This window comes from Misgurnus anguillicaudatus, chromosome 22, assembly GCF_027580225.2.
Source record: "Misgurnus anguillicaudatus chromosome 22, ASM2758022v2, whole genome shotgun sequence".
NCBI classification, from domain to species: Eukaryota; Metazoa; Chordata; class Actinopteri; order Cypriniformes; family Cobitidae; genus Misgurnus; species Misgurnus anguillicaudatus.
The window spans coordinates 40,732,818-40,759,683 of NC_073358.2; the positions used below are offsets into that span (position 1 = coordinate 40,732,818).

The window sequence follows — 26,866 nt, forward strand, 5'->3', positions numbered from 1 at the left end:
CCACCATTCGGGACGCGTTTTAACTAGTACGGTGGCCCTGTCATGCCAAGGTTAACATGGCTTCCAGTAGCTAAAGCAAAAGCAATGAAAAAAATGAACAATTTGCAATCGTGTGATCCGTCAAAGCACACAGATTTATGTTAAACATGTAAAAAGTCTGATTGTCATGATATGTCCGCTTAAAATCACATACAAAAAACAACCATAAACGTAGCTTAGACACTCCTTTTTCATCCACGCGAGGAAAAATATCACAGGGGCTATTACACTTGGTATTTAGATGTGTTTTCGTCGATCAGATCACAAGTGGACGAGAGAGACACATTACGTTTACACATGGTGTTTAAATCCGTCTCTTTTTGTCCATTTTCGACCGCTTCTCTTCAGATTACTGAGGAGATGGTCTGTGGACGAAAGCTGGAGTAATTACAGGTTTAAATGGACGCGAAACTAATATGAGTCCAATGCTTATGTTTTAAGTAAACGTTACATGTCGGTGTATATGTAAGAGCTTTCTCTGATATTGGTGAAATAAGATCGCTCAACTTTCACACGCTTGTAAAATGAAACGAAAGACGCGCAGATCAGCGGCGTTTTATCAATGAAAGGCTAAAAATAGCGCTGTCACCGTGTGTTTGTGCTAGAGGTCAGAAAATATGAAAAACATTTATCTCAGTACCTCAGATTACATAAATGGGCGGAGAGACGGCATACATATCTATGGTTCGAGCAAACAAAACCATATGCGTGTTTACACTAACTGCATAACCATGCTATAGTTAGCCAAGGAACTATACACTCTAAAAAAAAAAGGTTCCTTGAGGTTCTATATAGAACCGTGGGGTTCTATACTTGGCCAATAGAACCTTTTACCAAAAAAAGGGTTCCATATAAAACCCTTGGAAGGCAAAGAACCATTTTTATTAAAATGGTTCTATAATTCACGTTTTGTGACTGAAGTGTAAACTAAAGATTACACAATAATTGCAGACCTACACAAGTCATTTACAAACCTACACAACTCATTCACAAACCTTTTTGTGTCAATAGGCTGTGGTCAAATAAAGAGAGAGTCAACAAATAGGCTATTAATATTTAGTGTATGATTTATTTCCTGTGAGCTTTTTTATGCAAGTTTGTACATTAGCATGAAACTTACAGTGCAGTTTGCGTTTTTGGTGAATTACCAGGTGTTTTCTTTATTTTGTACATTCTAAATTGTCAATGTTTATTTAATTAAACCTGAAGGGGCATTAAAAACAAATCATCGCAAAAGTGCCCTCTGGTGGCGTATATATGCGTTGCACCATAAGCGAAGATGAGCCTCGTGACGTGACAGTTTTTTTTCAAACTGAGGTGAGGAGTTCGGACTCCGGACCGGCATTTGTTTGTACCCTGAGGTAAGTAAACTTTACATTTTTGAAACGATATTACTGAAACATTTAGTATAATTAATTAATATTTATTTTGTTAGAGTGTGTGTTGTGCTAAATAGTGATACTAGAAGCTACATTTATAATATTTACCTCAGGTAAAAAATACTGCTGGTAACGTTGAAGCACTTGACGGGCTTCGTCAACCGTCAGTTATAAAAGCTCTGTTAAATACATTTTGTTCCGGGTTTTAATGAATTACGTTACAGTCCTGCTTTATTTCTTTGTCATTTTAAATTAAATTGCCAATCAGAATAAGACAGCTGTGTTGTAAGGAGACGAAATTCGAGACAGTCATTTCAGTGAAGCGCGTGGTCAAAGGAACCGGGTGGAAGACGGTAGAAGGGAAATTATATGTAACAGTTAGTTAAATGTTTGTCGCAGTTTTACACATATTCCGTGAGTATTTTTCGCTTGTTCACGAGTGTTTTATCAGGGTTGGAGCTAAACTCGGAAGGAAAGTGGAAACTGCTGGCCAAAGTTGAGAACATTCCGCCGGTCTGTATTATAAATGCACGATTGCAGTGCAGCGTTTGTATCCGCAACAAGTCTAACGTTAGATATGCATGTTTTCTGTGATGCACACAAATAATTAATGTGATGGTAGCTGTTAAGACACTTACATTTAACATTCAAATGTTTTAAAAACCAAACGTGTTCATGTTTTTATGTGTATTTGGTTTGTGAAGTGTAATTTATGCTTTTTTCCTCTCCCCCACAGATAACCATGGTTAATAAATGATCAGACACGTCACTGGCTTTAAAATATAAACCCCATTGATGCAAAAAGGTAAGGTGCTTAAAAGACCTCGTAAACCTGACTGTCACTAATGTTCATTAAAGAGAAAATAAAAAGAAATCTGTGTTTTGTAGCTTTAATGATAATTGTTACTGTATGTATTTCATTTAGAATTTAGCATTAAAGACTGTAAAGTGTTTGAGGACTTAATTTAAATTCTGTATATTTCACACAATTTTTTTTATTGAACATTGTGTTTTGAAAAATACATCAATTGCAACCTCAAGTTAATGTAGACTTTAAGGAACTTGTTTGTCTGAAAGTGGATATATAAAGATTTTGTGTTTTAAGATGCTGCATGGAATGACAATGAGGTTTGGAACAGACTTGAAGAACATGGAAACATCTCTAAATAAAATGGCCCCAAACATCATCAGGAGTGCAAAAGAAGGAAGTAAAAAAACATCTCTACGCCAATCTCATTGGAGAGGAAACCACAGAAGGTGCTTGTTCTTTGTCCAGTGTAAAGTAGCTTTATTTGCATTGTCAATGTAAAGGTTCTAGCACCTATAAATTGTATAAGTGAAAATATGAAAATAATGTTAGTATAAACTTTTTCCTTGCCATTGAAGAGTAAACTTGTTAATTAAGAGACGCTGGCTGAGAAAGAGTTAAAGTTTACCCACAAATTAAAATTGTCGTCACTTTCTTCAGCAGAACACAACAGAAGATATTTTGAAAAAGTATGGTAATCGAACAACAATGGTGCCCATTGACCTGCATTGGTTTTGTGTCCATTAAATTGCTACCAAAGTTGTTCGGTTACAGACATTCTTCAAAATCTTTTTTGTGTTAGTGTTCTGCTGAAGAAAGAAAGCTGTGAATGTTTGAAATAACGAGTGAGTGAATGAGTTTTCTTTTTTTGAGTAAAATGTCCCTGTAATTGATTTCTGTACCTAACGTACAATAATTTGTATCTTTGTAGGTCTGGTGAGGAATGCTGCACTTATGTTATTGCCAGCATTATTTCAAGAAAATCCCAGCTTCCTTGACTGTGTAAATAGTGTAGGTATAGTCTTCTGTAAATTAGTTAGCATTTGAGGGACTTTATTTAAAGTAACATTCAATGCAAATATAAAAATATTACTCTGTTTACCCTTAAATAGCATACAGCTCCACATCAATTATTATGAGTCTTGTTTTTTCGTGAGTGTCGCTTGCCTAGTTGTCATACTTTATTTGTGTTATTATTGGATAATTTTAAGTCTATTTGATGGCTTCTGTTAATTGGTAAGAAGCACTTAAAAGGTGAAATGTTTGTTTTACAGGAACCCAAAGGTCCCACACCAACCATAGTGTTCAACGGCTCTCCTGATCTTCTCAAATCTGAAAGTATCAACTTTATAATGGACAATGTGAACTTAATATGTGGAAGACATTGACATCACAGGCTGTGGAATGACTGTGTCACAGGTCGGAGAAGCGGACCGCCCCTGTCGCGGATCACGCTCCTCCTAGTTCCACCTCGAGGAGGTCCCAAAGCACCCCAATGACCAGACAAACCAGAGATAAGTAAAATATAAAAATAGAAACTTTATTTAAATTATTTAAAACTAAAGTGGGGAATGGGAATCTAAAAATCTCGCTTCTCGCCCTCAGGGGGAGTATTACGGGGCCAGGGACGTTGGAGGGGTTTCCACGTGACTCCAGCTGGAACACCGCTAGAGAGCGTATCTGGGTGGGTTGGGCACACACCGTCGCGGCGGCCCCTGATGGCATCCACAAAGGTCCAAGACCCTCCTAAGGTGAGTACGGACGACAAGGACACAGCACAACACTTAAAGAAAGCTTTGTGTATTTCCGTTTCAAGAGGTTCTTACTTGACTGTTGAACAGTGTTTCTTCTCCCTCCTAAGCTCCCAGCCGTAGCAGAACTACGTATTTCAGCACCCGAACGACTAACATCCCAGCCGGCATCTGCAGCGTATATCCAACGCGATCAAACTTCACTCTGACAAGTAACTTGCTATACACAACCACGCCGTCCTTTCGCCCGGACCAGCCCCGCACTCTTTCCGCCCGCTACCTAGCGGTCGCCGGATCAGCAGAGCCTGCGGACTCTTCGGACTCTGCGACCCTTACAGTAACTTCTACCTTCTCTCTTTATATCCTCCTCCATGGCGTGGCTCGCCCAACCATCGCTCGCCATGTCACTCACACAGCTGTGCCTTGTTTCAGTGAGTGCGGGGATTCCCGGGGAACCCGGAAGTGCCGGTGTCTGTACAAACCGGTCCGGGCGGAACCTCTTCACTCTCCTTTTGGTTCCGCCCCGCATAGTCACTCCGTGACAACTGTTTGCATTTTTTCTCTCCTCAATGTTCAATACCCTTTTGCCATTAAGCACACAGTGACATTAATTTATAAAATATATGCTTAAGTTTTAATACCTGTACAAAACAAATGTACAATCAACTTGTGTAAATTGTCATTTTATTTAATAGATTGTTCATGAATTGTCTTTAAATGCATTGTGATTTCGGTAACACTTTACAATGGGGTTCATTAGTTAACATTAGTTAATGTATTAACTAACTTGAACAAACCACGAGCAATACATTTGTTACAGTATTTATTCATCTTTGTTAATGTTAGTTAATAAAAATTTAAGCTTTAATTGCTTGTTCATGTTAGTTCAGAGTGCATTAACTAATGTTAACAAAATTTTAATAAAGTATAAGTAATTGTTGAAATTAACATTAACAAAGATTAATAAAGGCTGTATAAGTGCAGTTCATTATTAGTTCATGTTAACTAATGTAGCTAACTAATGTTAACTAATGAACCTTATTGTAAAGTGTTACCATGATTTCTTTTCATCATTTCAGACACATGTAAAAGTTACTAAAACTTAGTACTGCCTATACTGTACAGTATCTATGCGTAAGGGAAATAACTTGAACAAATTTTTTTATGTATAGTGTAATTAATAGTTTAGCTGTTTAATACAGAGATGCAATATATATATATATATATATATATGTATATGTATGTTTATTAAAAAGTGAAAATGCTTAATGGAAATAATTAAATAACTAAATGGTTGAATGTAATGAGACATTTTAAATGTAAACCAAAGTTTTGCTGTCTAATACAGAATAAAGAGATGTGATTTTAAGTAATTTTTATAGATTTATATTTCTGTATAATACAATTAATAAATAGTAAACTTTTATAATTTTCTAGATCGGTTATAATTTCTTATCAATAATAAATTACTCATAATAATAAAGAACCTTTAATGGTTCTAAATAGAACCATCTAACTTTGATTCAAAGAACCATTTGGGGTTCTTTTTAATGAACCCATTAAAGTGGTTCCATATTGAACCATTTGGGGGTTCCATATATGAAGCGGGTGATAGAACCATTTCTGGTTCGATATAGAACCATTTTTTTTAAGAGTGTAAAACTTCAAGTTTACAACATAGACTGTATAGATGTAAACGAATATGCTGAATTACCTGTGGTGAAGATATAAAGTAACTTAGCAACTTCAGTGATCATTGAGCCCCATCTTGGAAAACTAACTCCAATATTGACTTTGGTCTTGATGTTTTTCCTGTCGCGTTGTTGTTTAAAATCCCCGTTTCGCTTCCTTGGCGACTTGTTTTAATGTCCTCGAGAATATGTCTTCAACAGGCTTTCAAATCAAAGCATTAGATCGCAGGTTTATCACGGCGTGCGGCCGAAGGATTCAGTCTACGCAGGTCGCAGGCTGCATACGTCACCAAGCCTGGTTTATTTAAATTAACTGAGCATTACATTCGCAAGTCATAAGCATATTACATCAATTTACAATTAACTAAGAATAATTGTCAGCTTTATAATTGTTAATATTCTGAAATAAGTCTGTCTTGATGACGTATACCGCCTACACATGCAACCTCCGTGCAATCAGCGTGAGTGTAGTCTGAAAGCGAGAAAGGCGGAGCTTGAATTTCAGGAATGTGCCTCGTCGGCGAATGTATTTCCAAGATGGAGGCACAACATGGATTCAGCCAGAGAGCGATACGGCGGTATGTATTTTAAATAGCAGATTCTACACTTACGAGAATACTTTGATTAGTGGGGTGGAAGTAATTACACATGAATGAGCACATACTTTTGAAAGAAAACATTGTTTTTTGCTAAGAATGAACTCAAAGAAGTACACAGTGGAGCTTTAAGTATCATAAAAATGCCTTATTTATAGTTGGATGTCCTTAAGGTAAACATTTTGGAGAATTCAAAATGTTTATTAATTGTTATTATTCTGAATGAATGGTTGAAAAAATCTTAGGTCAAGAAAGAAGGCGAAGCACAGAAGATCGACCAAACAGTAAGATACTTAAAAGTCAAAGAGCAGAGATAAATTACACATACAATTATGTATTTAAAAACAAAATAATTTAACATTGATGACATACATTTTTCAACTGATAAATTAATATACTATTCTGTCCTGTTTTTTTCTAGTGAGTGGAGAAGCTTCAAACATTTTTTTCAGAAATTTGTAGAGACGGACATTTGGAGAGCTTATCCCAAGGCTGTCATACCGTTATCGGATTTATACCGTATTGACCGAAATTTAGAAGTATACAGGCTATAGTAATTTTGGCCATTTTGTCCAAATGTACTGTATGTTCTTGTTGTTTTATGTTATACCAGCATGTGATGTTGTTTGTAGTTTATGCTTATAATCTGAAGACACTAATCATAAAAGTTATCGCTACCTGCTCTCAACTGTTGGATCCATTTTAGGATATTTATCTTCGACCAAGACCTTGGAGTAGTCTGCAGCTTAAAAGTGACGGGGACAGGGACATGTATACTGTATGTATAGAAATACCATGGGTTCATTCAAAGCAAGGAGAGTCAGCTTTTAGCTATTATGCCAGTCGCATAGATCAGATCTGCTCCAACTGTAGTCACATTCAAATCCAGACTCAAAACACATCTGTTTAGCTATGCATTTTCTGAATGAGCACTATGCTGCGTCCGAACTGATTGCACTATATTGTATATGCACTATTTTTATTATTTTTAATTCTCTGGTTTTCATTCTTATTTTTAACTGTTTTATACTTTTATTCCTGTTTTATTCTTTTTCACACATTTAAACAGTTTTTATTAAAATCACATTTATTTTCTTTTAATTGATATTTAAATTTTCATGTATCTTTGATTTTTTGTGTCTCTTATTTCTACATACTTTTTTCTCTTATATGTTTTCTCATTTCTATGTAAAGCACTTTGAATGACCTCTGTGTATGAAATGTGTTATACAAATAAACTTGCCTTGCATATAGTAAAGCAAAATAAAGTAAAATGACATATACTCAACAAATTCTTTATACAGTGGTTTACCAGTAAAACGTATTTAAAAAATAGGGACCAACAATTATTTAGCCACGTTGACCCGACCATGTTGGCTTTAGTGTTTTTTCTTTAATTCAATATGAATTTGCTGCTGCTTCTTTGGCTGACGTGCTGCAACTGTGTACTATGTTTCTAGTTGCATCTTTAGTGATTTTGCAACTGTTTAGAAGTGGAGTTTTTTGCAAAAAAAGCAGGTTTTGCAGATAGTCAAAGATAGTCAAATTGGTTAAATACCAATAAAAAGACTAAAGCAACATTTGTGAAAATAAGGCATATAAATTATTGACCTTTTCATTACCATTACAGTTTTTACCAATTGCTTACACACGTTTTCAAAACTAAGTCTCCTTTTTTCAAAACTCTACACACTATTCTCAAAACTGCACACACAAAATGCAAAGTAGCTCACATCTCCTTCAAAATGCAACACTGCATTTAAAATGCCATAAACACATGTCAGAATGAAGCATTGCATCAAATGGCAAACACTTCTTTCATAATAATACATTTTTGGATATACCATGTAAACACTGCGGTTCTAAATCTAAAGCTCTTTGGTCTTTCATAGGCTTATATCTGGTGAGAGGGGTAACAAGTACACTGGAAACGCCAATGCAATGTAGAAACAGAAAATATTTATTAGGCCAAACATTACTGTTGTATACATTAGCATACAACAAAACTATAAACATGTAAACTAAAAGTATATTCTTTACAGTAGACTACAGTAAAACAGGTAATCTGACCTTTGACCTATTTTTAGGCCTATCTATACCACTGTAAAGTAAAGCATTGATTGGTTAGTGATTAAGCAATTAGTGTTTGAACATGTGAGTGTGTCTGTGTGACCAGTGTAGCATTTTGATTGGTTGTGTTTGGAAAAGGAAAGCAAGTCACTTCCTCATAGATCTTTGTGTTTAAGGTAGAGAATTGTGTGTAGTGTTTTGAAAAAAGTGTTTTATGCAATTGAAAACTGAGTCAAAGGAAATATAGCTTATGGTTTTGAAGATTTGGCATATAGTTTTGCACTTTGAGTGACAGGTTTCAAAAATCGTGTGACATGAAAAGATTTTGGGTGTAAGCAATCGTAAAAAACTGTAAATACTGAACCTAAACATAAGAGCCTGATAAATAATGCTAATTTACAAGATAACATAGACACACTTAAAGAGGGTTTTGAATCTGAACTCTTCATATGTTTCGTTTTCTCATTTGTTTTGTGGCAAACCATATTGAATTACTTAAGATAATTGAGAGTCAAACAAGGACATTTAATAATAATAATTATTATAATAATGCGTTTTATGTACACTGCCCCTTTCAGGAACCCAAGAATGCTTTATAAGACAGATCATTGACAGAAAGTGAAGATTGAAAGAAAAAACCAAACCAGTGTTTTTACTTTTGTGTTCAATATGCAAATTTTTACAACAATGTCCAGATCTATTTCACCTCAAGCAGAAGATACAGTATTTGTGAAGATAACGTAAATGTAAAAAAACACAAAGACCATTGACAGGACTACAATAGGAAATTAACATGATACAAAAAATACATAAAAAGACTGAAAACATGAAACAACACCTTTAGCCACTACCTTTGTTTGGCACATTTCCGTTGACAAAATAAACCAAAACTGAAAACAGTGTTGTGTTACTTAATGTAAATTGTGTTACAATAATTAATTTAATTTTATTGTGTTACTATATGTCAAAAACTAATACGGTGCATTTATTATTGCCCTGAGTGCTGGCCCTAACATTTGAAGTGCCTAAATAAACCACATTTAAAAAAAGTTGAATTTTGTTTTCTATATTTAATAAAAAAAAAATAAAGATGGCACTAAACAGTTACCTTAATTTGCTAAACTCAAACCCAAGTTGTGTGGGAAAGCCAACCAGCAAACATGCAAGAATCATAGAAAACACAAAGCATGAAATGGTTTAAAATATTTTTAAATACTGTATGGGTTACAGAAGAGATTTCCTATATATATTACATTACATTTAGATAGTTTTATACAGTATCATATATTACATTGGTTTATGGAATGTGTCTTAGCGATAGACACAATGAACCATTTCCCTTCACACATCACAAAACTACATACTTATTTTGTACAAAACTAAATGCATAAAAATCTGACCTGTATCATAGACATTATATACATTGTTCTAAACAAACAGTTAATGAGCACTTACCTGTCATGACTCTACAGTGCATTCATAGTTACTCCATAGTAGGCTTCCTGGTTGATTCTGATACAGACTGAAGAGCAACTGAGGAGCCAGAATAAAGAGCAAATCCTGCACAGAGAGGTTCAGTGAATGTGGAGTAAAATGTGTGTAAATGTGTCATGAGTCTGTTTGTGTCAGAGACGCTGTAGAAAGACAAAGCGCCAGCCGGCCAATCCAGATACACACCAACTCTTTTAGAACGTGATGCGGATGAAGGAGGACGAATTTTAATTCCTTCATTATTGTGCAAAACTTCAAAGCCAGTATCAGAGCACATAAGTCTCCAGGATTTTTCATTGGATCCAAACTCACATTGTTTACTCTCTCCTTTCCTCCCGATTCCTTTATATGACACTGAAACATAGGCGCCCCTCCTACCATTCCATTCGATCTCCCATGAACAACATTTAGAGAGACTTTCTCTGCACAGAACCTGAGGAAAGCACTCAAATCTCTCTGGATGATCTGGATGAGACTGCTCCTCTTCTGTGTGTGTCACCTTGGTGTCTTGCTCAGACAGAGCGAGATATCTGTGTGCGGTGTCGGGGTCAAGTGTGAGCTTGCAGGTACCTGTACACAGCAATAAAGATTAGAGAAGAGATTGATAATTGAATAAAACATGAATGCGTGTCTTAATATTAGTGAGTTTGTAGATCAGTGTTGGCCAGCGGGGACCAGTTGGTGGTTGGGTGTAGGTGGTAAAACTCACATTTTCGTAATCCTGCAATAATCCTGAACTTCCCCTCATGTTCCACACTGTAGAAAAAAATGACAATTTTATGTTTTGCCCATTTACAACATTTTACATACACAGCAGGAATGACTATAAACCACTACCAAAAAAATAGAGTGACATACAGTACACACTCCTACACTCTTAGATAACATAAAAATAGGTTTATTGTACGCAGGATTGTATGTAGAGATTTAGAGAAAATGAACCATTAAAGCCAACCCAAATCTGGCAAAACCAAAATCATGGGTTTGAGTCCCAGGAAATGCATTAACTGGTGCGTACTTTACTTTTAAAACAAGTTGCTTGTTTGAAATGTTTTGATGTGACTCCCGGGCTACAGAACCACAATTTCATAAAACATAATAATTAACCTTTTGAAAATTTGAAAAATAAACTAAGAAATAAAGTTGTTTTTTAATATAAAAAACATGTGACGTTCTACAGAGTTATATGGTAACATTATATACAGGGGATATTGCACTTTCCTTATGCATGAATATTTTTTATATTGCATGATACATATGGATATTTGAAGAGTTTGTTCCAAAACATGATAATTGCCTTTTTTTTATAGTTACCATCAAAATCAGTATTGTATCTGGTTAGTATTAAAAAGTCAATTCTTAATTTTATGCAAAATCCAATATCCGCGGTGTTATTCCTTCTTTTTATCCCAAAGCGCAATAAAAGCCAGTCCTCCTACTCTGCAGAATGCAATAAATCCGCTCAACAAATCACAGTGCACCATTCAACGCACTGTAAACAACAATGGCGGCGCGTTGAATACACACAGAATCCTAGTTTTCCTCATCTACTTTGTACTTCGATAAACAATCAAAAACAAAATAACACTTTGATGGCATTGATAAACCTGTGGTGGTTTTCTGTGGTGGGGAAGAAACGTAAGCCATCAAAATCAGATAGTTTACGTGAGAGGCACTCGGGCAAAGGAAAAATGCCGGCAGTTGCTTGTTCTCACACGACAGGATCAAGCTTCTGTCATGCTAACACAATGACCCCAGGTGATCTTATGAAAAACTTTCCATTATTTTACGCGAAGTCAACGAAAATCGAGCAGGACTAAAACATTTTACAGCTGATCGCTCTCAAAAACGTTCAGCGACGACGTCCCAAGAATGACCGCAGCAATGACAGTGTTCTTAATATGACAACGTAAGTGTTTTTTTAATCAGTGTATACCACCAGTCAACTAAATGACTATAACATGGCAAAGATGAATGCACATTTATACATTGATTGAATAGATTTATAGCATTTTGAAAAAAAAAATTGCGGAAAAAATAATCAGTTTTTATAATAAATCTTTAAAAATCAAATTATGGATTTGAATTTTTAATGTTATTTTAACCTAAAGATGCTATTTGAAAGTTTGTAACAGAAAAGAGTGGTTTTCATCTTGTCACTTTCTTGATATAGAAAACACGTTTTTACTGAAATTAGTCCAAATGTATTTATTGCGTTTTGAAACCAAACTCTTCATTTGTAGCCAAGCAGAGTATGTACACAATTAATTAAAAACGCCAGACTGGATAAATCAATAAACAAACACACGATTGGATATATCCTGGTCAACATACTTAAGTTTCTCCAGTTTGCAGGTTGGATCCTTTAGTCTCTCAGCCAGCAACTTCCCACCAAACTCTCGTGGGCCATTACAGCTCATGTCCAGCTCTCTCAAATGTGAAGGGTTTAACATCAGAGCCGATGCCAGAAAAGAACAGCTGCTCTCTGTGAGAAGACACCCGTACAGTCTGCACAGACAAACGTTAACAATAAGATTACTCTATCATCAGAAGTTCAGAAATTTTGCAGCTTTCTTCTACTAGGATGTTTTAAAAAGTCATGTCAAAAAAATCCAATAGACACAATTTGAAGGAGGGTCACAAACCCTCTAGGGAGCAGAGGATCATAGAGATTTGGTTATTGAGCAAACCACCTAGCACCATGCTTAAAACATCTGAAACCGCATCGCACCGCCCTGCCAATGTTTAAGCATGGTGGGTTTTGTACAAGAAAGGGCCATACACATTCTCCTCAAAATAAAGAAACATTTTAGTTGCATGCTTGTTTTTTACAGTTAAATGCACAGTTTATAAAATAAAAAACACTTTAATTATAGACACCTGCCATTTTCAAGTGATAAGTCGCAAGAGGCAGTCTGTTGCAGAGATTTTATCATGGTTGACAACACCCTTCAATTATTCCTAACCATTTTAAGCTAAGTATCAGAGCAGAAGATGCATTCAGCATGCAACGTCTTAAAAAAGTAGGACTAAATGAAACTCAATGTTTAAAGGCACCTTAATTTCTCCAGTTTACAGTTTGAACTCTGTAGTCCCTCAGAAAGCAGCTGCACCCCTGAATCCTGTAGGTCATTCTTGTTCAGGTTCAACTCTTTCAAAAGTGAGTCTGCTGATTGTAAAAGTGATGACAAATGTTCACAGGACCCGGCAGTGAGATTACAGATGGCAATTCTGTAAAAAAACATAAGTCAACAGAAATTTAAGAATCTTATTTAGAAAGCAGGAAAATTGCATTGGACTCCTTAAAGAATAGTTCACCCATGTTTTACTTATCCTTAAGCCATCCTAGATGTATATGACTTTCTTCTTTTAGCTTAATACAGTCAACAACATCCTGAGAAAGTCATCTCCATTTGGTACTAAAGTTAACGTGTCATTCTAAATACATCAAGACTTTGATCCCATTTGTTTTTACTTTGCCCTTCTAAGTAGACAGTCTTGCTATGCTGCATTACGCTGATAAAATCATGACAGAAAAATATTATATTCCAGCAACCAATTTTACGTTTAAAAGATGTTTAATAACCATCCTGACACAGCCCAGACGTCTAGGCTAAAACAAGACAAAATCTGAGCAGTCAGTGAAAATGATGTCTGTTCAAACATAAATTCTATAAATGGGTCAGTGACAAAAACAGTTTGGCAAGATGAGAATTTCAAAAATCTTTTAAAAAAACTTGTTTTAAAAGCATGCATCATGTTTATTTCAATGCACATAGTGTATTTATGTTAAAATTTATGCAATAAAAATTACATTTGCACCATTTTAATGAAAGACTGAATGGACCTGAAAATGTCAAATGGTGTTAACGCCAATTGCACCAAAGAATGAGAAACATTAAATATTTTATCCACCTTGGTGGCATGTAAGCGTAATCATCAAAAAAATCATTTTTTAAATATAATTTTATTAGTTAATTCTAAATGTAAATTTTAATGCGTTTTTGTAATATTTGTCCTGACATATGCAGAAAACAGCTTTGTTTTCTAAATGATCTTTGACAAATCATGTAAAAATGTATGTAAAAAAAAATCATATTACCTTGAACTAGATGATTATATTTTATTCCTCTTTTTTTATGAATATAATTATATTTTTATTTAAAAAAATACTAGTAACACCAATTGACACAGACCAATTCGATTTTTGCAATTATCCCCCAAATATTCTTTCAAAATGAAAAAAAAATGTTGGTTCTCAAAAACGAGTTTGTATGCAAGTAATCTGCAAATTTATTTTGAAATTTGAACCCTTTTACATTTAATTGAACCATACGGACACAAAATAATTAACGTCACGTCATTGACCCAAATATGTAAATAAAACCTATCACCTTGTAATCACTGTTGACTTGACATGTTGGCTTACATGATGGAATTGTAACCAAATTGAAGTTTATTTTGGCTAGAAGTGGGTTACTCATAGCCTGCACCGGATCTATAGTTAACATAGATGGTGAAATGATGGCTTTTGCTTTCTGGGATAGTACATCCCTACTGAAAAATCCAAGCATAAGCTGGTGAGCTGGTTTTAGCTGGTCTCCAGCATGGTTTTAGCTGGTTTTGCTGGTGTAGGAAGCTGGTTTTGCTGGTGTAGCAAGCTGGTCTAGCTGTGTTTTGGTCACTTTTTATGCTGGTCTAGCTGGACTTAGGTGGTCAGGCTGGAAGACCAGCTGGCCCACCAGCATGACCAGCTTTGTCAGGCTGGGAGGACCAGCGTAAACCATCTTAAACCATTATTTTTATGCTGGTCTTATTTTTCAGTAGGGATGCTGAATATAATTATATTTCAACAGAAATACCCTAAAACACAAACCTCAGTATCTCAAGTTTACAGTGAGGACTCTTCAGTCCAGCAGACAGGAGCTTCACTCCTGAATCCTGCAGATCATTGTTACTCAGGTCCAGCTCTTTCAGGTGACAGTTTTTTGCTTGTAGAACTGATGCCACAGTTTCACAGGACTCATCCGTGAGATTACAGCTTGCCAATCTTAACAGAATACAGTAAATTTATTCATTTCTTTTTACAATGAAGTGATGATACTAACAAAGACATGATGCAAACCTTAAAACACAAGGAAGTACTAAAGACTACACTGCCCTACAAAGGCAAAGCACAGTAACTACACATTGGTTAAAATTGAGTTAAAGCTCACATAGCACTGTTTATGCCCATCTCATGTTAATCTTGAGTACCTATAGAGTAGTATTAAATCCCCAAAGAGTCTTTAGTTTTCAAAAAACATTATCCCACTGTCTATAAATAACTTATTATTTACTACATGTTCGGGTTGTTTACATTATATGCACTAACGTGCCGATTGCCAACAAAGTACAGATATTTGATGCACTTTTACTTACCGCCTGTGACTCATGACCTAGTTGGAACTGCCCCATTTTAACAAAATCCAGCATTAAACAAAAACACATGCAAAAAGGGTAAGTACCCATAAAAGGATTATGGGGTCAATGATAAGTAACGTGTACCTATGTTCGACAAAAGCTTTCCGACGTTGTTTAGCATGAGGATTACAGTACAATTATTTAACTGAAATAGCATTAAACCCTCCCCCCCACCCCCCCAAGGATTGAAATGGGCTTTGTGACGTTTTTTTTGTGTCTTGTGACAAAAGATTTGGTATTTTTACCAAACAAACATATGCCTGCCCATATACATAAACTGCAAAGTATATTTACAGAAGATCATATCATAAGATCCCAGATAGGGATGTCAATTTATGCAATTTCCCATATTCGACGATTGTTTAAAGGAACAGTATGTAAGAAATTTATATCAATGAATCATAAAATGGCCCTGATATGTCACTAGACATTAAGAAATCATTTTCATTTCAAATACTTATATCACTGATAACAGTGGTCCGGCCAGGATATTGTCATTTAAAAAGTGGAGTTGCAGCCCTCAACTGATGTTTATGTTGTCATGTTGTGTATTGGCCACCAGTTGTGTGATTGCAGTACCAGTTTTAGCCACACGTTTTGTGATTGCAATACCAGTTTTGGCCACAATCCTACATACTGTTCCTTTAAATTAAAGATCAATCAATCGAATATAATCGTTAACAGTAATAGTGCAATAAGCCTTTACTGCATATAGCCAATGACACAAAAGTGTGCGTAAAAACAACAGGTGTGTATTTTGCATCGAGCATCGTTGTGATCATGGCTAGTTTAACTTAACGCTCTCACTTCATTTTTTTCTCAGGCTGTATTTGTTTTGCGCAGGCGCCACTCACACGTGCATGACATTGCGTATTCGACAATCGTTAAGTTTTATCGATTAAATTCTTATCAACAATTAATCGATTAATTGTTAACATCCCTAATCCCAGAATATATTAGAGTAACAATAAAAGGGATCCGAGACACAAACCTTAGTATCTCAAGTTTACAGTGTGAACTCTTGAGTCCAGCAGATAGCACTTTCACTCCTGAATCCTGCAGCTCATTGTTACTCAGGTCCAGCTCTGTCATGTTGTTTAATGATGGTAAAACTCTTGCCAGAGTATCACAGGACTGATCACTGATCTTGCAGCCAGCCAATCTAATAAAATACATGCATACAATAATCTCTTCCTATACAGCAACTACCTTTTGAAAACTACTAATGTTGTTTTTCACATTGCTTTAAAGCAACACTATGTAGTTTCCATGTAAAAATGACTTACAGCTCCCCCATGTGGTTGAAAAGCGCAACAGTGCCTGGTACCAGACACTCTTCTGCAGGCAGGGGGAGGGGCGGGGCTGTGTGCTCTACCCTCCACCGCCACTTTCAGAGGGTGCTTGTAGCAGCTAGGAGGCTGCTCAGGTTGCAGCAACAGTACAATTTGTCCAGTTAAAAGTTGTTCTATCACTGAAATCATTTTAGAGACATTATTTAAAGGTAAAAAACTACATAGTGTTGCTTTAAAAAGTTTCCAAGTAATGCACATAATTTGTTATGCACAAAATAGACTGTAATGGTATCTATAGCTGACCTCAGTATCTCCAGTTTACAGTCGGGACTCTTCAGTCCTGCAGACAGCATCTTCACTCCTGAATCCTGAAGATCGTTGTAACTCAGGTCCAGCTCTTTCATGCATGAATGTGCTGTTAGCAGAGCAGATGCCACACTTTCACAGGACCGCATGGTGAGCTTACAGCATTTCAATCTATATAGAAAGAATTGCTAAATGACAAAATCCTTGCAAATGTTTTATTTTTTCTTCACTTTACACAACTACACCACTCGACTTATAAAAAATACTTTGCATTTATGTGTCATTGAAAACATAAGAAGAGCTCAAATGCAATACCTCAGAAGTTTTATTTTAGTTAGAATTAAGTGGATTTGAAAGTATTTGATGACTGTATAATAAATGCAGAGAGCATTCGGTTAATATCACGATCTAATTTTTGATGGAGGTTGTGTTTAGAGGCTTTTGCATCTGAGCTCCTCATATGTAGAGACAGTACAAACAATTGTTTGCCAATATGAGCAATAACATGTAACTGACCTCAGTATCTCCAGTTTACATTGTGGATTATTCAGTCCAGCAGACAGCATCTTCACTCCTGAATCCTGGAGATCATTGTTACTCATGTCCAGCTCTCTCACAGGGGAGTTTTCCGACTGCAGCGCCGAAGCCACAGTTTCACATGCCTGCTCAGTGAGATTAAAGCCTGCCAATCTAAAAATAGTACAATATCAAGTTATTTAAATAGAAGCATTGGTTGCTTCTATTACATTTAGACAACATTTATATAACATTTATGCATTTACATTTATGCATTGTGCAGATGCTTTTCTCCAAAGTGATTTACAGTGCATTACAAGGTATACATTTTTATACATGTGCTCCCAGGGTTGACCCCATGACCTTTTACGCTGTTAACCTAACGCTGTTGATCTTGTGCAGAGTCAGACTGACCACAAGTAGTGCATAAGTTAACCTCATGAAATATTTTAAATGTGAAAGTAAGAATTTGATCGATGGAAAGAACTAAACAAGTATAGTTATTTTTTGCTACAAAATAAACCAATTTAAAGCCATTTGTTTGTTGTTGCTTTTGTTTTAATGGTTAAGTGGTCTTATTTCAACATGCAGTTTGTAAAAAGAGATTTTGCTTGGGAACTAATGTGGTCAGAACTAAAGTTTAAGTGACTGCGTTTTCTGGAATTCTCTCAAACAAAAGACTTCTACATTCTGATTGGTTGCCGCCAAACAGCGCCATAGCTCACTACCATATCATTGCCACCAGCTCATATTAGGTACGTTTACATCGATCTGAGTTTTTGGTTTGGATTTTATAAAATGTACTTGTAAACGAACATTTTAACTCTTTCCTCGCCTAAATTGAACTGACTAGGTCCTAACAAAGTCTTGTACTGGTTGCAGATACGGTGGATAAAGTTTTGACGTGTGCCCGTGCAGCTTACACCAATCAACACTGAGACATTGCGTATTATATTATCTAGCAAGTTTATTTTCCTTTTGTATATCATACAGTGGCAATATCTTGACTTATAATAGATACCAAAAACAACAAACCCTATTGTTCCCTGTAGCAAGCTAAACACAAAGCCCAGTCGAAAACAGTTTGCTTCCCAAATTCGCAACACCTGTGTCTGGATTTCCTTGAGGTTAAATCACCCGGGGTGACCCGAGATCAGCTGAGCCACAAAGCTCATCCCGCCCTCTAGTGGCACATGACAAAATCACATAACACAAAATGAATAATACAAAATGAATATGGCTCATACACCCGCCATTGAGGAATTATCTCGTCAATTAAGAGAAAATGCTTCCCTGCCAATGACGAGAATTTCCGGATTTCTGCAATACCGCTATTATCCACCAGGTGGCCACTTCCGCAACTTTTACAATCCGGAAGTAACGCTTTATATGAAAGAGAAATAACTCTGTTTATGTTTAAGGATTGCTCTGCATCTGATCTCTATCAAAAGTCCTTCGCAAAAATGTAATTTTTTTGTTTTTGAAGAAACCTACCCATATTTGAGAGGTGATAAAAAGAGAACTAATGAAGGTAGGATGAAACTTTTTTTGATGTTTGAAAGCAGAGGTCTGTTCTTTCATTTGGTATATTGTATGTTTATATACCATTATTCAAAGAACGACATTTTCTGGAAGGCTTTAAACTTTTGTGAAAATCACGAAAAATGGTGATGCTGGCTGGCAACTTTTTTAAAAAACGCTGGCGGGAAAGAGTTAATCAGACTGCATTGATAAGGATCCATGTAAACTGTAATGACGTAACCTGCAATTGACAAAATTTTGTGAATGTAAACATAGCCATTAAAAATGAATGACTTCCTGCCAGTGTTGATGCTCTCGCAGGCGGAAATGCCTACACCCTGTTAGAACTGACTTTTGCTTTAGGGCTGTTGTACAAGTTAGCTCTGGAGTACTGTAGGTTCTTTAGATCAGTGTTGGTTTGTGGGTTCATTAAAGCACAAAATCACAAAAAACAGATGTAAAAAGGTTTTAGTTGTGTCACAAACCCTTTCAAACACAAAAACCCCTCCTTTGTAACCTTATTGTCTTAAGTTCAAAAGCTTTATCTATACTTACAGTGCTCTTCGGCAGTTCCTCACAGCTGGTATCAGTCTCCTTTGAGCCTCCATGGATGTTGTTTTGTAGTTCTTGAGGTTTAACTCTTCCAGGACATCTTCTGACATTAGGATCATATCAGCCAAAGCTGAACAATGTGCAGAAGAAAGATATCTCACTCTCCCTTCAGATTTGAAACTCTCTTGAATCTCTTCAAGAATAGAGCTGTCCTTCATTTCAAACAAGCAGTGTGAGAGATTAATCCATCGTTCAGGCTTAACGTCGTGTTTTTGACCTTGTCTGAGGTTTTTGATCACTTTCTTGAAGCTTTCTGCGTTGTTCTCCACGCGTGTCAGCACACCTTGGAGAAGCTTCTGATTTGACTCGAGGGAGATGCCATGAAGAAATCGAAGAAAAAGATCCAGATGTCCATTTTTACTCTTCAGGGCTTCATTTGTCACACCCTTCAGAAACACATCGAGGGGAACGTCACCGGACTGGAAACTGATCTTTCCTCTTCCTTTCTTTTTCTGAAACATTTTCAGAGCATCTGTGTTCTTGCGTGAATAGTTGGAAAATGCATAAACTGCTGCGAAAAACTCTTGAAAGCTCAAATGCACAAAGCAGTAGACGGTCTTTGAATAGATCACTGATTCCTCCCTAAAAATCTCAGTGCAGATCCCAGAATACACTGAAGCCTCCTTGACATCTATACCAATCGCTCGAAGATCCTCATCATAAAATAGGACGTTACCACTTAATAGAGCTTTGAAAGCCAGTTCAGCAAGTTTCAAAATCACATTGCTATTTGACTCCAATAGCAATTTTGTATCTTTCCCATTTTTTAGATCACTCTTATCATACTTCTGCCTTTTCAAACTGATCTGAATGATCAGGAAATGTATGTACATTTCGGTAAGAGTTTTGGGGATTTTTGCACTGTGATCTTCTTGCAGGATGTTTTGAAGCACGGTGCTTGTGATCCAGCAGAAAACCGGTATGTGACACATGATGTAAAGGCTTTTCGTTTTCTTTATGTGTGAGATGATTATGGTGGCTTGATTCTGATCTGTAATTCTCTTCCTGAAATATTCCTCCTTCTGAGGGTCGTTGAATCCCTGAACTTCTGTCACACGACTGACGTACAGAGAGGGGATCTGACTGGCAGCGGCAGGTCTAGATGTTATCCAGATGCGAGCAGAAGGCAGCAGCTCTCCTTGGATGATGTTAGACATCAATGTGCAAATGGATGACGTTGTAGACACATCAGAAACTTTTTCTGTGTCTGAAAAATTCCATGTCATTCGGCTTTCATCCAGACCATCAAAGATCATCAAGACCGAGCACAGACCATACATATTTGAATCTAACTCATGAAGTTCAGGGTGGAAGTCAAGCAAAAGTTTATGAAGGCTGTATTGGATATCTTTAACAAAATTTAGCTCTCGAAATGGGAGAACAAATAGAAAATCGACATCTTGATTAGCTTTTCCTTCAGCCCAGTCCAGAATGAACTTCTGCACAGAGACGGTTTTTCCAATTCCAGCAATGCCTTTGGTAAGCACAGTCTTTATTTTCCTGTCTTCATCTTTTATCTTTCTCTCACAGCTCGGTTCAGATATGGGTTGAAAGATGTCATTGCAGTTGATTGCAGTGCCTTGTAAGCGTTCGGTTCTGGCTTTCTCTATTTGCACGACCTCATGTTCTTCATTTACCCCTTCATTCTCTCCCTCGACTATATACAGCTCTGTGTAAATCCTGTTCAGGAGGGTTTTATTCTGTTGTAAATGTATTCCTTCAAATAAGTTCTCATACTTGTTCTTCATGCTGATTTTATAATTATCTTTGATTCTTTGTAGGATGTCATCTGCTGGTTTATAAAGTTCTTTAGTCACCTGCTCTATTAAATGTTCCTGAGTGCCAAAGCAGACCTCACCGATCCTGCCAGCAGTTACATTATGATAGTGAGTAACACAAGCAGGACTGAAATGGCCCATATTTTTATCTGGATGTAGAACAGGATGTATACTAGATGTGTTTCGGTGCTGAGGACAATCGGAGACCCCGGATCGAATTACTAAATGATCCCTGACTACCTGTTCCTTGTTGCCACTGTGGAAAAAAGCAATATGTAATTGTCTAAAAAGCTCATGTTTAACATCTCTTTATACGATATACTATATAATATGTACTGAAACCTCAATTGTAGTTTATGTACTGTATAGATAAACTGCCCAAACTTTGTTAAGATCTACCAGTAAAGTAGCAGCAGTTCAACTATTGTTACATCTGCTATTATAAAAATAAATCTTAAAATATAAGTGTTGGCATTCATTGTAACTTTGAGGTTTTGAAAACTCTATTTAAATGATGCAAATTCAATAAAAGTCCAAAGACGATAATATATCTTAAATATCAGATATAATTGTATCAGCAGGTGTATTAATGTACTCACCTGGGGTGTGAGGATTCTGCTTTAACACTGAATTTAAGAGGTTCAACCATGGATCTGTCGCTCTTTAATGACAGACAACTTGGTTGTGGAGATGCTGCACTGTCTACCTCTCTCTCTAAAATACTGGGAAAAAAAACAAATAAATAAACAAATACATATATTCAATACCATTTCCATAAAGTCCTAAGACACACATCTTATATTATAATTATATATTCTTATGGATGGTGCACTCCTTCGCGGCCCCCCCCAAAGAAAATTTATGACAAAAAACTGTTCTAAAATGTAACATTTTAATTAAACAAAACATATTTGTAGAACTACAAGTTATACAAAGTAGTTCTGTTGGTTAGTAGCCTTATTTTTTTAGGTTTAATTACACAGAATTCGTGATAAATGAATGTATTTTATAAAATGTCATAAAACTGGGGCCCCCCTGGCACCATCTCGGGGAGAACCACTGTATTAATGTACTCACCTGGGGTGTGAGGATCCGGTTTTAACACTGAATTTAAGAGGTTCAACCATGGATCTGTCGCTCTTTAATGACACACAGCTTGGTTGTGAAGATGCTGCCCTGTCTACCTCTCTCTCTAAAATACTAGAAAAAACAAATAAATAAACAAATACATATTTTCAATACAATTTCTGTAAAGTCCTAAGACACACATCTATATTGTAATCATATATTTCAATATTAGGCAGGTATATTAATGTACTCACCTGGGGTGTGAGGATCCGGTTTTAACACTGAATTTAAGAGGTTCAACCATGGATCTGTCGCTCTTTATTGACAAACAGCTTGGTTGTGGGGATGCTGCCCTGTCTACCTCTCTCTGTAAAACACTGAAGAAAAAAACAAATAAATAAACAAATACATATATTCATTACCATTTCTGTAAAGTCCTAAGACACCCATCTATATTGTAATCATATATTTCAATTTAGGCAGGTGTATTAATGTACTCACCTGGGGTGTGAGGATCCGGTTTTAACACTGAATTTAAGAGGTTCAACCATGGATCTGTCGCTCTTTAATGACACACAGCTTGGTTGTGGGGATGTTGCACTGTCTATTTCTCTCTCTAAAATACTGAAAAAATAAATAAATAAACAAATACATATATTCAATACCATTTCTGTAAGTCCTAAGAAACCCATCCTGTTTTATAATCAAATATTCTTATATTCAGCAGGTGTATTAATGTACTCACCTAGGGTGCAAGCATTCTGCTTTAACACTGAATTTAAGAGGTTCAACCATGGATCTGTCGCTCTTTAATGACACACAGCTTGGTTGTGGAGATGCTGCACTGTCTACCTCTCTTTGTAGAATACAAAAAATACAAATAAATACATATATTCATTATCGTTTCCGTAAAGTCCTAAGACACCCACCTTATATTATAATTATATATTACAGTGTACATGTCCCTTTTTTTCTAAAACCCTGAAAAATACAGATAAATAATAATAATCATAATAATAATAATATATTTAAAAATATCAATAATAATAATAATCATATTTAAATTATAAAGCAGTTGGGGTTTTTGAATCTGATATTCATCACTAGGATATTTCTGTATATCACTTAGTCACTGATATATGGCTACATTTCATTTACATTTAGCAGATATTTCACTGTTGCTTGTGTGCTATTGCTTTATTATTTCGCACATTTTATATATAATATGATAACTATTCCTGCGCACAACCTCACCACATCACTGATTAACTTTTACGTTTAAAACAGAGTTGAAACATACAATAGCATCAATTAACAAATGAAATCTGTACTGTATCGTTTATGATACTGTAAGAAAGTTTTTGCATTTCTACAGAGCCTTTTCCTAACATGCATAAATAACGTGCGTTATGTTCATGCCTCACCAAAATAAAAATTAAACAAGTACTGTATATCCAGCAGGTCTACTCACCTGAGGTTAAAGGGTTCTGCTTCATCGCTGAATTTAAGAGGTTCAACCATTGATCTGTCACTCTTCATAGACACAAAGCTTAAAACTGGAGATGGTGGTCTCTGGGTGTGATGAAGATCAATTTCATCATCTCTTTCTCCATAAAGATTGATTTTAGAAGCAGTTACCTCCTCGTCTCTCTTCCCAAACAGATTCATTTCCTCATTTTCTATCTGACAAACACTTGGCTTGATCAGATTGGTTTCTTCCTCCATGATATACTGCAATTATTTCACCTGTGTGATGATGTGCATCAGTGATTTAGTCACAATATTCACATAGGTCGTTAAATTAAAAGGTAATTTAAATATAATTTATAACTGAGAGCTTTATACAGTACAAACACGTATAATCAATGTTATTTAATGTATACAGTTGTAAACAGTTTTGTTTTAGGTAAGTAAAGTTCACAGTAATACTTGCGTTTGGTTTTGCTTGATAAACAATTATTTCTGCCTTTTAAACCACAGCAGCGAATCGCTTTAAGAATTTGACCTTTCGACTCTTCAAGTCTGTTTACTTATCGCTTTACAACCATGCGGGTTTAACAGATTTTAAGTTAAGGACTCGTTATGTGCATCTCTCTTTATACGCTAAGATAAAGCATTGAATATGTTATAAGCATTGAACTTACCGTTAATGGTGAAGACATGATGTAGTACAGAAACTCGTTTTTATCATAACCATAACGTTACCGTTATGATATCAGTGACAGGAACTCGAGCTTCTTTGCAAAGTTATGGCTACACGAGTCACGACCGATACGTTTATGTACTGACACCTTTTGGATATATAACGTCATGACATGTGCGCAACTTTTCCAGTACTAAAAACTCGCAGCAACAGTCATCAAAAACAAAACAGACAGGAATAATTTCTCAGCAGCTGTGATAATCTAACCAAAACTGCTTTTACGTGATACAAAGCAACAATTTTGAATATTGAATATTGGCATGGGGTATATACCCACTTCTAAATTCTAAACATTGATTAATTGTAATTAATTTCACAGGGATCCTTATGCTGAGAGGTCAAGCAGAAGACGTTAAGTGACAATACTGGCCCATTTTGGAGTGAAATATTCAAGACTAGCCTTGCACCTTATCGTTTATAAAACAGGGAATTCAACCTCACTCGTGCCGCTTAACTAAAATGAGATTATAAATTAGGAGTATCTTCTACATCACTAGATAACCACTACATTTCTAAATAAACAGACAGACAGATTCAAAATTGCATTCTAGGCGCTGGTTCACTTTAAGAGAGGGGCGGAGCCGTGACGTCGAAGGGCAGGCGCTAAGAGAAAAGTTCACAGTGGCTTTCATAACCCGAAGACTGCAGTCTCCAGAGGTCACATTTGTAGGTTGCATACGTCATCATAACAGAATATAAACAATTATAAAGTTTATTATTTATTCTTAGTCAATCTTAAAGTGTTATAATATGCTTAAGACTTGCGAAAGTAATGCTCAGTTAACTTAAATAAACAAGGCTTGATGACGTATGCAGCCTGCATATGCGACCTCCAGAGACTGCAGCCTTCAGATTGAGAAACTGCCTGTAAGTAACTCGTGTTAAGGAAAATAACGATACATTTCAGTGTGCATTTCAGGGCTGTGATCTTTTTCTGTCCTTATTTTTTAGTAATGGAAAATCGGCTTCGGTTGTGTTTTTGCTGTTACTGTCGAAGATCATGATTTGAATATTTCTTGCGACGAGGCAAATAGCAGATATGTCAAAAACAAGACAAGTTTTAGCCTGATGTTTATAAGAAAATAAATAAATCTACTGTATATCAGGACATATTACCTTAGCTATATTTAAACCTGTAGATTACTAACCTCTCAGAAATCAATCATTCAGCAAATGTTTACATTTCTAATGTGTGCATTTGAATGTTGCTTTGGAATAAATTTACAATTAAATTTGTGTTTAGCTATCATAATGTGATCATGTCTGTGTAAATTAAAGTCGTATTTTATGATGTACTGCTTTCTACATAAAATCATCATTGACTACTGTACATAATGTAAAGACCATTCTGTGAAAAAATAACCTTGATATCTTTAATATTGACTGAGTAAGGCAATTTCAAAGATTAAAGTTAATATTTTATTGCAAATAAATAAAAACAAATCAAACATAAGTGTCATTATAATAATTAGTTTTAGTATTATAAATGAAAATGTACTGTATCTCAAATCATTTAAACCTAATGGCTGTGACTTGATGCTACTCTCACAATTAGATTTTGAGACTTTAGGCTGGATTTCACAGACAGGGTCACATATAATATACAGTAAATGAGGCCTAAATTTAATGTTATATACTATTCAATTCAATGTATTTATATAGCCTGCAGGCTACTACACTTTTATATAGCCTGCAGGCTACTACACTTTGTAGATCAGTAATGTGTGAGGGAGAAATGTATTCAGGATTGTCAGAAAATTAGAAATACTTTAATTCTGAACCTAAAAGCCCAATCAGAATCATCTAATCTGCTCTTCATAAACAAAATTTACATTTATCCTTGCAGATAAATGACATATCAGATGCTATACTGAATGTTACAGTAGACTAAAGACTTAAAGCTGGATTATGGCAAAAATAAAAAAAAAACTATTCAGGTTACATGAGATCTCTAGTGGAGGAAAACCTGTCACCATTGGGCTCTCCTTGTGATGGGCAAGGATTTTACATTTACTTTAACATGCTTAGTACAATACTAACATTAATGAGAATTTAGTCATGCACTTTAAAAAATTTATTCCTGAAAAAAAAAATTCAATACAATTTTTGAACAGTGCTTGTTTCCTTAGCATTGATATGTATTTCCTTTATTTACATTACTTAACCTGAAGAAGTTATGAATGTGATGTTATGAAGTCAGTCTAACATCATTCTGCTCTCTCATTTTTGTTTCTGTTTAGGAGAGAAATATGGCGACTGCAAGAAGGAGTAAGTTAAATCTT

General features: G+C 35.7%; 1 protein-coding gene and 1 long non-coding RNA gene across 5 annotated transcripts; one reads left to right on the plus strand and one right to left on the minus strand.

Annotated features, from left to right (window-relative positions):
- Positions 1–1,297: 1,297 nt before the first annotated feature.
- LOC129430008 (uncharacterized) lies at positions 1,298–5,406 on the plus strand. Of its 2 annotated transcripts, none has more exons than XR_008639343.2 (6): positions 1,298–1,400; positions 2,155–2,223; positions 2,524–2,675; positions 3,158–3,237; positions 3,501–3,977; positions 4,088–5,406. It is a non-coding gene; the product is annotated as an uncharacterized lncRNA (long non-coding RNA). The 2 variants fall into 2 exon arrangements; XR_008639347.2 differs by lacking the exon at positions 1,298–1,400 and adding an exon at positions 1,469–1,931.
- Positions 5,407–8,906: 3,500 nt separating this feature from the next.
- Positions 8,907–24,867, minus strand: LOC129439884 (NACHT, LRR and PYD domains-containing protein 3). Of its 3 annotated transcripts, XM_073860592.1 has the most exons (16): positions 24,526–24,867; positions 23,853–24,127; positions 23,127–23,237; positions 22,883–23,005; positions 22,636–22,758; positions 22,391–22,513; positions 21,913–22,035; positions 19,479–21,569; positions 17,403–17,576; positions 16,884–17,057; positions 16,280–16,450; positions 14,702–14,875; positions 12,883–13,056; positions 12,160–12,333; positions 10,535–10,581; positions 8,907–10,395 (listed from the first exon to the last, which is right to left on the minus strand). In XM_073860592.1, the coding sequence occupies exons 2-16, from the start codon at positions 24,104–24,106 to the stop codon at positions 9,818–9,820; spliced, it is 4,614 nt and encodes a 1,537-aa protein (XP_073716693.1). In that variant the 5' UTR covers positions 24,107–24,127; positions 24,526–24,867; the 3' UTR covers positions 8,907–9,817. The 3 variants fall into 3 exon arrangements, with proteins under 3 accessions (XP_073716693.1, XP_073716694.1, XP_073716695.1); XM_073860593.1 differs by lacking the exons at positions 22,636–22,758; positions 22,883–23,005 and having other exon boundaries at positions 24,526–24,854; XM_073860594.1 differs by lacking the exons at positions 22,391–22,513; positions 22,636–22,758; positions 22,883–23,005 and having other exon boundaries at positions 24,526–24,853.
- Positions 24,868–26,866: the final 1,999 nt, after the last annotated feature.

Coding starts and splice junctions, on each gene's coding strand:
- LOC129439884 (XM_073860592.1), bottom strand. CDS start 24,106: ATGGAGGAAGAAACCAATCTGATCAAGCCAAGTGTTTGTCAGATAGAA. Junction 22,759..22,882: donor ACCGGATCCTCACACCCCAG/GTGAGTACATTA, acceptor TTTTTTCTTCAG/TGTTTTACAGAGAGAGGTAG. Junction 17,058..17,402: donor TGTAAACTGGAGATACTGAG/GTCAGTTACATG, acceptor CTTTCTATATAG/ATTGAAATGCTGTAAGCTCA.